The sequence below is a fragment of the Glossina fuscipes genome, unplaced genomic scaffold (genome assembly GCF_014805625.2).
Source record: "Glossina fuscipes isolate IAEA_lab_2018 unplaced genomic scaffold, Yale_Gfus_2 28, whole genome shotgun sequence".
NCBI classification, from domain to species: Eukaryota; Metazoa; Arthropoda; class Insecta; order Diptera; family Glossinidae; genus Glossina; species Glossina fuscipes.
This window is the reverse complement of record NW_023998423.1, coordinates 9,278,401-9,291,168: the sequence shown is the minus strand read 5'-3', so window position 1 is coordinate 9,291,168 and position 12,768 is coordinate 9,278,401. Positions and strand designations below refer to the sequence as shown.

Genomic DNA, 12,768 nt, shown 5'->3' with positions numbered 1-12,768 from the left:
TTTCCTACTTTTTTTTACAAAAATTTATTAATGAATATTTCAAAGTAAATTCCTGCCTTAAGGCAATAAATCATCTGCGTAGTCATCATAAACTACATATAGTTTCATTTTGATTTCCCACACTTATGTGACAAAACCCTTTAGCTTATATAAAACCTCCAACTCGCAGATATATATAGATATCTTGTTAAAGATACCAATGCATCTCGAAAACGAATCCAGGCAAGTATTTGCTATTAAACGCTTCACTACAGTTCGAATATAATCTCTTTCTTATATCATAAAAACAAAAAAAAAAAAAAAAAAAAAACAAAAAGAACCAACAAAAAAATTTACAAGACTTTCTTCGTTCAAGTGATTTTACTTTTACTCTCTCCTTTATAAAGATTTACATTTTTAACTTTTCCCTCCACATTACTTTCGTACGTTTCACTACTTGTTAAGATTTCGCACGTAATATTTCACTATGTGAAAATTTAATGAATCTCTTACTTTAGCCGCTCCTGCATTCTACTTTGAATTGAGCTTTACCACGTCGTAACTTTAATACTGCAAATGTTGCCAACGTAAGAGTTGTTAATCCTTAGTGGTTAACACTCTGAAATATTGTACATTCTCTCAGTTAAGTGTTGGTTTTCATTTTCCACTTTTTTGCCCAATATCTTCTTACCATGCATTTTTGTTCGTAACATTTGGGTCAATCACAGTGAAATGAGAAAAATGAAAATTCCAAGATTTTTTAATATAAAGAATATTCGTTCCGTCAGCTATAATCAACCATTTCATGAAATATAAGCGAAATTGAAGCGAAAAAGGCAACTATCTATAAATCATAATAATAATCTTTTCAGAAAGAAGACAAAGAAAAAACTTATTCTTACATTTATTTTCATTTCTAACTTCTTTCGAATAATAAACAAACAATGGATGGATTTTAAATGTGAAATAAACTGACGGACGTTCGTCTTTGATGCCGAAATGTGATGCGTCCTTACGTCTGGAGAGCATTGTAAGGAAAATTGTTGAGATCGAAGTTTTTACAGCATAAGGGCTACTCGCCTAAAATTGGGTGGTGCCACATAAAGCCAACCAAACACTTCAGAAAGATGCCATTTCTGTTGCCGTAAAGTTAATTTAGGTGCCGCCAGTAGGATTCTACAAAAGTTGTAGGGTTTGCTATACTTTTTTAAATCAAAGTTTTTCTATATTTTCCTATACCCATTTCAACAAGAACGCACTCTTCCATGACACCTCATTGGTTATAGGTTCCCCGTCTTTGAGTTAGCTATAGTCACTGCATTACTCCACAAGAGGCCACAACCAGCAGTCAGCACCCATCGACACTGCTGCTTAAATTTTCGAAGGTGTACGCAGCCTACTATCACTCCTGCGTCGTCATCCATCAAGCATTCGAATGCAAAAAGTTCTCCTACACACATTTGATCTATAGTCGGCATCCTCTGCCTGCATCGTGCACTTGCTTTATTGATTGTGAATGTGACCAGTGAGGATAAAAAAAAAAAAACACCTTAAAATCATGTCTCCTCTTGCCACTTCTCTATGACTAAGACTACGAAAACCTCACAGTAAGATATTATTATTCAATGGCGTGGTCTATATTATATTTTTATAAATTATTTTGCAAATAATTTTGCGAATAAGCAAAAAATGGAAAATAAATTTGCCTCCAGACTCATTTTTCTATGAGTATACATAAAAGCACCTGGATTTCTTCTAAACGCATCCAGCTTTTATGTTCCTTCACATAAAAATGAATCGGGGGAAAAGTCTCTTCCCCACTAAACCCTATTACCACCGGATACCAAAAACATTATTTAAAAAAAATTATTCGGCAATTTTGTGCTGTGTTTGTACACAGAAGAACAGAGCGCGCTATATTATACTATTTTGGAAAAGACAGGCGTATGCAAAGTTGTAGGATGATCAACGAACGAGAATTTTCAAAATACCATCCAGCAGTTTCCAAGTTGACACGAAAGCACGTTGAAAAAAAGTGCTCAAATTAAAATTACAACTAGGGTGCAGTGATTTTTGCCCGCGTTGCCCGATCTCTGAAACGATATCACCACCGGATGCAACATCTTCAATAGCACGCATATCTACATTTTGTGTTTGAAGTAGATCTTCCTACGTGCATTGTAGCCCTAAATTCCCTAACTATGATATGGAGAATGACTTTCTAGCTAATAGTCGTTATACCCTACACCACTGGTACCATAGTGTAAATTATGTTTGTGCAGACGTATGTGATATGTAGGAGGACTTAAGACCAACTCGTCGTACGCTAACCAGTCGGATCACTATCACTTTCTTAATCGATTTAAGCTTGTCTGTCCGTTCTTTAATTTTATTTTCTTGTCTTCAAGTTATAGATCGTCCTTTTTTAAATATTTTGACGAAATTTAACCCATTGACATTTTGAGTTCTAAGGATGAACACAATTGGATTGAGTAGCTTTCGTACTTTTTATATTCCATATTATTTTTAAGTGATCCTTGCAATATGTGGGAACAATTGTAAATTTAAAAATTTTTGAGTGAAAATCGCTAACAAATAAAATTTAAGCTTTTTGAATTGATGTGTGAAACCTGGATCGAATGGGTCAAATTTTTTAAAGTGCGCCACATACAATCTGTCATGTGGAAACTGAGGCTTAAAGATCTAATTTTTAACATTTTATGGCGAAAATTCGACCATGATAATAATAGCAATTTTACCTAATCATTTGAATTACATAGATATAAATTTGCTAGACCGCACCGTATATAAGTATCCTCATGAAGCATAAGCCTATAAATAGCATTAAATTTTAGTTCATAGATTTTCATGACGAAATAATGATATTTTTAAGACGACAATATTCCATTGCTTATGCTCATAAATGTGAACTTGAGCGAAGGCAGGCACAACCGTTCACAAGTATTTTTGCCATAGAATATATTCTTCAAGTTCATAGTCTGGCCTTACATGTACTGCATAGTGCACAAATTTAAGTAAATTTGCTCGCTTCTGTTTTTATTTTTTTTTTTTTTTTGCTCTCTCGTGCTCTCGTTCATGTCTCTCCAAGTAGTACTTGATAGTTTTGTTGTTGCAAATGTTTTGTCTTATATATATGTAGTGTTTTCACTTACTTGCCGTTACATGAAAACAATATTTGTCCTGCTATCGCGGAGATAAAATGTATAACTGTATTACTGTTGCCAAGTGACGTAGAGCATTTAATAGTCGCGTCTTGCCGAGATATAATGTTTTCACTTGTTTTAATGTAAATATTATAATTAGTAGCCAGAGGATAGTTTCAGAGATTTCACGAAGCTCGAAGGACCGAAATGTCAAGAGCAGATTAACAAATTGGCGGACATAATAATGTCATTGCCCTCGTTGTAAAATGCTATAGCATTTCAATTTTGAAGCCAATGATTTTTCCCTCAATTCCATACAACTTTAATGTGTTATTATTAATCATTAGATGAAAAATTGAATCTGTATCGTCATAGATGTTATGGCATTCATTGTATCATATATGTACATAATTATATTATGGCTACGATGCTTACTAAGTATTTGTAATCAGATATCGGATATCAGAGATAATTTTAAAATAAATTGACTGTCAATTTTTGGACTTCAATCTAATTTATACTGTCTGTCAAAAGCAATTAATTGCGATCAGAAATACATTCGCAGAGGAAAAAGGATATCAAACTTCGTTCACGTGAATGACGAATAGATGAATTGCTGCATGTAGCAGAAAGCAGTTCCAAGAAATATATTATTTTTATTGTAAAACTTTAATACGAAATAATTTAAAGTAATTTGAAAACTTATTTAGAATTTTATTGTTTTTACTTGAAAAATAATTGAATTTCTTTATTGGGAAAACAAGAAAGAACGAAAGGAAAGGAAAGCAAGCAAGCGGTCAAGACACATTTCTCTCGCTCTTTTCAAAAGTAACACAGAATCTAAAGTTACTTTAGCTAAACATTTCTGATTCCCTCGTTTTTTATTTGAGCCAAAGGAGAGGAAACAAAAAAAAAAAAAAAAAGAAGAAGAAGAAAAACAAGAAAAAAAAGAAAACACTACATTTCTATAATAAAACATTGTTCTTAAAAGAGTGAGAGAGAGAGAGAGAGATAGAGAGAGAGAGAGAGAGAGAGAACGAAATGTAAAATTTTAAAATTGAATTTTCCAAATAAATTGCCACTTTATGTTCGCATTAACTATTCTGGGGGAAAACTATGCTATGCTATGCAACAATAACAACATCAATATCGAAGCAATGCGAAGACATTCAACGATAAGGACGATAAGTAGGAACAACTACAATGCGCATAAAGCAATTACAACAATTCTCACGATAGTAATGATTGCTGTAACTTTATGCAATTTTCATAGATATTATTATTGTTGTTCGTGTTGTTGTTGTTGTTGGTTTAGTATTTACATAAAAGTAAGCGTTGGCAAGTGGTATTTCTATTATTTACTTAGAACTTTATTTTCTCGGTGTCTTTTTTTATCTTATTTTTTACTTTTACTTTTAGTCTTTTTTTTTTTTCTTTTTCTCTCTCACTCTCTTGCTCTTTTGTTTGTTTATAGTTTGAACAATGAAAGAATGAGCATCGTTCAATTTCCTGTCGTTGATGCTGTTGCTTGTTGTGTGTGATTGCCTTCAATGACGTTGTCTTTCGACAACGATGTTAAATACAATTTTTTTTTTTTTTTTTTTTTTTTATTTTATTATTGTTAAGAAATTCATTTAATTCGATTTACGTAAACTTTTATTAACGATTTTACAAGTGCGTTTCCGTTTTAAACATAACAGGGATTAAGTTTTCAAAGCTAACTTTATTGCATTCCCTTTTTTCGGAAACGTTTAATTGAATTTTGTATATAAAAAAATTTTTTTTTTTGTTTTTTATATTAAATAATTACAGGTGCACCTACAGTAGTAGCACGTAATTCAACGCCAGTTGCATATCCTGGCTCGCCTTTGCATTTAGCTGTTGAGTTTTGTGCGAATCCTCCAGCTCATGCTGCTCGTTGGTTGCATGGCGATCGCGTTTATACGCCCGGTAATCAATACGGGAATACAGTATTAGCTTATGGCGTAACGGTAAGTTTGATTTGCTTACAATAATCGATAATATGTTAATTCAAAGCTTTCAATTAGGATCTACCGACCCCGTATTGTAAAGAGGCCCGTCTAACGTACGTTAGCATGCATGAACGTGTTCCAAGGACTTTTTACTTTATTGTCTCTTCACCGGGCGGTGTAGCCGAAGCAATTTTTAAAGTTAACTTTACAATGCGTTATCGTACCATAGCCAATGCAATTGACGATGAAGAGGAAGAACTTAGCGAACCTGAGGAAATACATTTTCCCGTCTTTGATTCTTCGAATAAGTCAAGACCTCTCACCAAATACTTGAGTTTACTTATTTACAGTATCATATTTTTTTTATACCGCACATGTTAGAGAAGGCTTCAGTTTTTTGACATTTTCTTGGAAAGTTATGCATTTCTTAGTTATGAATAACAAAAAAAGAAAAACAAAAAAAAAAACAACAAAAAATATTAATAAGAATCTGTGAATATGTTACGTGAGTGTATGTTTCATGTGAAAATTAATGTAGGTTTCTGTGAATGTGTGCGTGTATGTGTGCGTGGGTGCGGCAACGGAACGTAAGTAAGTTACAATAACTTTACTCAAAACTTAATCTGAACACTGAACTTAACTCTTTTACATCTAAGAAATGAAAGCAAAAAAAAAAAGAAAACAAAAAAACAAAGCCATTTATATTCACTCTCTTTCGCGCTTCTCTCTTACTCTTACATCTCTTTAGACCTAAGCCCTGTTATATGCTATAAATACTGTTTTAAAAACATTGCTCTTAGTGGTAGGTGCTTGGAGTGGCGTTTTTTGTACAAGTTTTTTTTTTTTTTCTTTTTCTTTTTATATGTACAAACCCGCCAATTTTGTTTTAGTAATTTAGGAAAAAATACACCAAAAGCATTTTTTTTTTTTAAATTTTTATATAAATAAATAAAGAAATTTAGTTGCATTTTAGTGGATTCTTTCTTCAATGTAAAAACTTACGAGTAATGTAATCAAAATGTGACTGAAACTTATGTTAATGATTTGAAATGAGAAAAAAAAAAAATTAATTAATTGTTATAAAAAAAAAAAAAAAAACAAATTCCTTCCATTTAAGTGTAACAAGAAAAAACCGTATTTAAAATATAATTTACATAAACATTTATATTTTGTATTTAAAAAAAAAAAAAAACAAAAAAATTTTTTTCATATATCTTTCTATTATTATTTAACATTTTTGTATTATAACTATAAATTTCTTTTTCTTTTTACCTAAAGTTTAAGTTTAATGTATATCCCAAAAAATACTTTTAATAGCACCTTGCTTTTTATCGTTTTATTTGTATGGATATCTTAGCAAAAAAAAAAAAAAAGTGAAAGTTTCTTATTACCCACTAACCAAAACTACAACACTTTGCCATTCCTACTGAAGATATTTTACCCGCGTATCCTTAGAAAAGATTTGGTCTTACTTTCATCAAGGCAGGAAGTTCATGCAACTTTTTACAAAATTTAATGAAAAATTTTAAAAATCTTTATACACTACACCACTGAATCGATCCAAGCTTGTCTGTCCGACTGTCTGTCTTATTTTCTTGGATTCAATTTACAACGAACACGTTTGAAGAAATTTGTTTTGTCTCAAGAGCGAATGCTATTGAAAATTATCCGGACCGAGTCACTATTCCAATCACGTTCTATATACCACCTTCTTCTGGAAAGTCATTACACAAATAACTATATTAAGTAAAGTGATTTATGGTATTTAATGGTGAGCCGTGTCCCACTGCAGTGTTTTTACTTTTTTTTTTCTTTTTTTTGGTTTTTTAAATTTCAATAAGCTTTGTCGGCTTTAAGGTTTGAATGGTCTTAAACTACCTAAAGACTCGCACGAAAATTAATATTCGTATCCTTTGATTTCTTTTAAAGACCTTATGTGAAAAACCTAGTCTCGCTTTAGTTCTCGGCGGACTATAAAACGGAAAATTTAAATGTTACTTAAGAAAACTCCTGACGGAAGAGAAGAGCTGGATTAATCAACCCTCTGAGCGATTAGATTGCCGCGGATAATTTTGAACAATTCATTTATGTTTTTTTTTTTAAATTTTAGTTTCCATCGGCATTCTGAGAAATTCTACAGAATAGTCATAAACTTTTCTGAGAAGTTTTCGCTACTTATCAACTTTATTTCATAGCGACATTGATCTTGGAATGTTCCACAAATCGTATAACAACAAACTCGTTTCTTCTCTCTTTGGCTTAGAGTTTTCTATTTCAAGGAAGCTCTGTCTTGCATAAGCTTATATTGTAGTACTCCTTTGTGTTGGATAATATTGTTATGTAAGCAACTGTTTAGTAAGCAATCGAATTTTGCGCAAATAGACATGAGACGGCATGCGTTTTTTACTTAATTTGAAGAGGAGTCTGCTGAGGCTGAGTCATGACAAGTGGTGGATATTAAATGAATGTAAAAGGCCGAAGCGATTAGTGGAAAAAATTCAGCTTGGAAGTGAAACGAAATCTTAACAATGACCGTAAAGTCATAGATCCACAATTTTGGGTGATCGTTGTATGCGCTCATTTAAGTCAACGCGACCATGAATGAAGCAAGAAATCATTAAAGAACTTATCCACGTGAGCCGAAAAACGGCGCCGATATTTTAAAAATTGTTATGATTACTAAGCATGAAGGTGATCGGACCCTATTGCAAAAGCTGGCTAGAGAACGTTAGCAGCATTGAATTAGAGAATCCTAACCGTAGTCGTAGGCTGGTGGCTAGTTGCTGTCTGTTTTAATCGATGACTTATATCTTATGCAAAGTGTGCTTACATTGCTTAGAGTGATTTAAGACATAGAAATAAGTCCCAAAGAACGAATTGCTCTTTTGGTCATATTCGGTCAGAGATGTGAGAAGACTAAGGGCTAACAATGGACAACACTCTGCTAATAATGATAATAAGCAAAAGCATTTTATTAAAAATAGCATTTAACATGTATGCATAATATTTCATATATAAATTGCATAACTTAATAACTTAAGTTGATTCGAGTTCCTCTTCTTGATGCCTAATTTTGAAGAGTATTGTATTTTCTCTTCAGTGCACACAGCAGACTACCCTTAAATATGATGACTCGTTTCGTTTAATATGAATTATTATTGTACGAGTCACATGTCCACAGCGCCCATGGCTACTAATTTACTTGTTATATTTAAAAAAACTTTCTTTAATAAGACAATGCATGACAACAAATTTTTTATGGTCGTTGAATGATGAATGTTTTCATTCTTCATAAAAGAGAGAAAGAGAGATGTCTAAAAATTTATCAATGTATATTTTTTGTCTCATACTTTTACCGTATTATACCAGCACACTACGGCCACATTTAAAATTTTATCGTGTTTTACTACAAATCCGTCTTATACGAACGAACACGTGATATAGAGAATTTACTGCATACTCTCTATAAGCGCATGATTTCTGACCGAAATATGTTATTCTCTATTCCCCATCTACCATTTGGGTTTCTCTATCTGTCAGGAAGACAGGTGGTTACACCAGAAGATGGTCATCATCCGACTGCAAACACTCTCACATTGGACAAGGAATTTTAAATTATAATCTATACTAAGTAACAAAAGTATGGATCCAGTGAAAAATAGGTTTGCAAAAAGCGGAAGGCTTTCAATTTACAATCTATGACAGATATTGTTCAAAAATTTTTTATCTAGAAGTCATGATACATCCGGGTTCCTGAAAAAGTTTCCACATATTAAAATTGCAATAAAATATAGATGCCAAGTTCGATATAAATGAAAAGTGGTGTAAGGCTACTAAAGAATCACACAGCCTAAGAATGACAGGCCATTAGGCTTACTCTTCTGTTCTTAATTTCCGGAAGCATGCCGCGGATGCCTGTAAATTACACGTTCTCAGGAAAAGTGAAAAAAAAATATAAGCCACGGCTCGAACACCGTTAGCTGACAATCATCATTTGCAAAAAGACCTGTTACGTCTTCATGTACAGCCCCAATAGGCAAAATCCTAGAATTTCACACAGCTTTTTTTATGTATATAGGTGTGTAATCGTAGCACTTGGACCTCTCATCTCTGGTTCATAATAAACTATCAACTGAAGTCTTATACAAATTTTATGTAGTGTAAAATAAACAAGTAGCACTTCCGAAGTAGACAAAGTGCCGCATAGTGCGTCCACTACTTACTGATAGGCACAGACATTACGGTGTAACTACTAAAGTTGCGCTCAAGATACATAGTCATCAAGAACTTTTAAACTTTGGTTATCGAGCCATGTTTTTATACCCATCGCTGATAGATGATCGTTTTGTCGAAACGTTTGCGACGCCCAGTAGCAAGCTTCAAATATCCCGTATTCTTGATTAGGATTAAACTTTGAACTGACTTAAGCGGATGCGTCCGTCTATGTAATGTCCGTTGTAAACATTCTCACGGAGGCAAAAATCAAAGTAAAGGTTGGTATTGAAAATGGGCCGAATCGGTCCAAAGACACGCCTACAGTACTGTCAAAACTGAGAACACCTTTGCTTTCAAAGTCTTTTGCTCGTTGCTCGTAAACTACAACAGATACACGATACAAAATTCCGCAAAATTATTCTATACGAATAGAAAGACTCAGCCACACCTACTAATTATTAATAATTTTCTCAAAAAGGAAAAGATGGCGAACAGTATTTTTAAAGCTGGCGCAAGTAATAATTAAATCAGCCTTAAAGTGATAAATTCATCAACTAAAAGCGCTGAAGAAATGTCGTAGTTCTACTAGAAATTCAATTCAAATTGTTTACACAAACAAACATTTGAGACTTGAAGTGGGTTTCTGATAAAAATTATCATAACGCAATACGTGAAAATTGCAAAATATTTTGCTTGGAAATGTGTCCGTCTCTAAGCTAATCGGGACCATATTGACATTCACTCTTTTCTACCTAATACATCGGATATTGAATTCAAAGATTTTAAATTTCTTTTAAAATCAAAGGCAAGGAATAAGTGCGTCTATGTTAGTCAAAGAAATCTTGTAATAGGCAATGTTAGCCTTAGAATTCTTTAAGTGAAAAGAAACTAATCTGAGAAGTCTACAAGTACAAATTTTTCACTTAGGGCTGTCGGAGCAGAAATGTTGTCAATTAAGTGGTCGAAAAGTGGTCACGAAAAGAAATTCGAATCTTCCAGGAAACATTTTCAAATGTAAATCTCAGTTGCGATAAGTAAGCAAACGGACAACCGATCCTGAAGAGGATATCGAGGTTCATACATGAATGAAGGACGATGATGAAAGATGACTCTCTAGTTTCAATAAACTTGCAATTGGGACTTAACCTTCCGTTCTTAGCCACCAGAAACATGCAACAGATATTTGTAAATTATGTAAATTTCATGTTCTGCGGCCGTTTCTCCGTCTGTCCATCCTTTAAACCTTCCTCGTTAGTCCTTACCATCCACTGTCAGAAAAATTGACGAGAAAATCTAAGCTAGAATTTGAACACTCTTTGTTTGAGGGCCTGTTCTGCCTGCAAACCCAGAAATAAGTACAAAAGTGACTTAATATCTCCGTTTAAAATATTAGTGCAGAATAAATGTAAGACTTGACAAAAATATTTTGTAAATCTGCAAAAAATCCACAAGTAACCAACACAATACTCTAACTGATGCCCCATAAGGTGAACTTGTTGTAATTTTAAGCAAACATTATCCATTTGTCATCTGCAAGCACAGTGTAAAAGTAGTTTCGATTCATAGTCTGTTACGACTTCAAAATACTTGCAGTTTTCCATTTTTAGGTTGACGCGGAGTATACAAAAGATTTCCCGTACATAACTTTCTTACTTGTGTATAAACATTTTTCCCGCAATTAAATATTGCAACTTAAATTCAGTGTAACACCAGGTAAGCTTGGTTGACACATTGATAAGTCCAGAATTGAGCAAAAACATTTGCAATTTTTACTTCGTATCAAAAATTCACTATAATACGAATATGGCTTTTTTGGCTTTATAAAATTTTTTGAATCATAACAAGAAAAGCGTAGTTTCCTTATTGCTATTAAACATTGTTTAGTTAAGCAATAAGCAGATGAAATCAATATGAGATATATAAGCGTATATCAGTCGCTTTGATTGTTGATTTACTTAGCAGACACTTGAAGATACCTCTTGAGTTGAATGTATGACTCCTAATGACTATATTAAAAGAAGATTTCATTTGAAAAAAGAATTTTAAAGATATCAGATGCCGACTAAACATATAATTACTTTATTTACTGAAGCTGTGCAAACCAAATTCTTACAAGCTACACAAATAAACTCATGAGATAAAAACGTCAATGATATACAAAAGTTCGTCAACTAAACAGTCCCGTGGGATAAACATCTGAGATATTTCAAAACAAACTATGTGTGCAAGTATTTGTTCAACGTAATAGTTTTTTATCCCAAATTCCTTGAATTTGTTATATTTTCCTTTTTTGCCATTAAAAAATCAACACAGTGTTAACAAGATAAAGTAGAAATTAAAACAGAAATTTTTGAATATAATATTAAGTGAAGAAAAAAAAAATTCATCAAAAACCCTCCACGAATAATTATTTTGTGTATGAAAGCAAGAAAAAAAAAGACGGTTTGCCCATAAATTGTGCTCAACAATGTAAAAATAAATTTAGTCAATAAATTAAAAGCGAAAGAAAAGGAAAAATTGTTTCTACATATGTATAAATATATATATGTATTTATATATACATACATATCTATGTATATATATCAAGATAGATATGTATATATTTATATATAAATATATATATATATATGTATGTATAGGTATATTTATACATAAATATCTGTTGGTGTTTTTAGAAAACAAAATTAATATAAAGAGAACTAAAAACATTAATATTATAAAATACAAATAATAATAATAATAATAAAATAAAAAAAAAATATATTTACTTTAGTCCAAGCCAAGCCTAGGGGAAAAGACAAAATGAAAACAAGGCCAAAAATTCCAAAAGAAAACTAATGTAAGATATCTCTTAAATAATTAAGTAAACTAAGTGAAAAGACGGTCAGAAATGCATACAGGCGTTAAAAACTGCTTTTGTAATTAAATGAAATTAAAAAAAAAAAAAGAACAAAAACACACTTAAAATAAAAGCAAATTAAAAAGCGCCAATTTTAAGATTAGAATAGGAAATGAGTTTAAAATTCATTGAAACGGCAAGAAAAAGAAAAATAATGCTTGAGAGAAAAACTATGAACAGTAACGGCAAATGATTTACGCATAACTTGACAGAAGAGCAACACACGTCGTAATGTTAACTAAATTAAAAAAAATAAACAAAAAAAAAAAAAAAAATTACAAAGAAAAAAATTAATTAGAAATTATTTACAAAATAATATTAATAATTACAATAAAATACAAAATAACTATATATGTATAAAAAAAAAAAAAAAATTGAAAGTCATTAAGAAAAAGGGCAATAGACTAAAGTTAAATAAAAAGGAAAAAAAGTTGTTTTCACATCTTTTGGGCGAATTTTTTTGCATACTCACCACCTCAATTAAATACATATAAAACCCTCGAAGAGGTTTTTTTTTTAATTAAGTGCCAACAAAGAC

The 12,768-nt window shown here is 31.9% G+C and overlaps 1 protein-coding gene across 2 annotated transcripts in view; it reads left to right on the top strand.

Moving 5' to 3' along the window:
* The window catches only part of LOC119636778, a 198,267-nt gene extending 192,137 nt beyond the window's left edge, over positions 1–6,130 (top strand). For both annotated transcript variants that reach the window (XM_038032382.1, XM_038032383.1), the window contains exons 11-12: positions 4,956–5,134; positions 5,192–6,130. In XM_038032382.1, the coding sequence (XP_037888310.1) occupies positions 4,956–5,134; positions 5,192–5,497 (485 nt within the window). In that variant the 3' untranslated portion in view covers positions 5,498–6,130. The remainder of the gene's footprint in view (positions 1–4,955; positions 5,135–5,191) is intronic.
* The last annotated feature ends 6,638 nt before the right edge of the window (positions 6,131–12,768 follow it).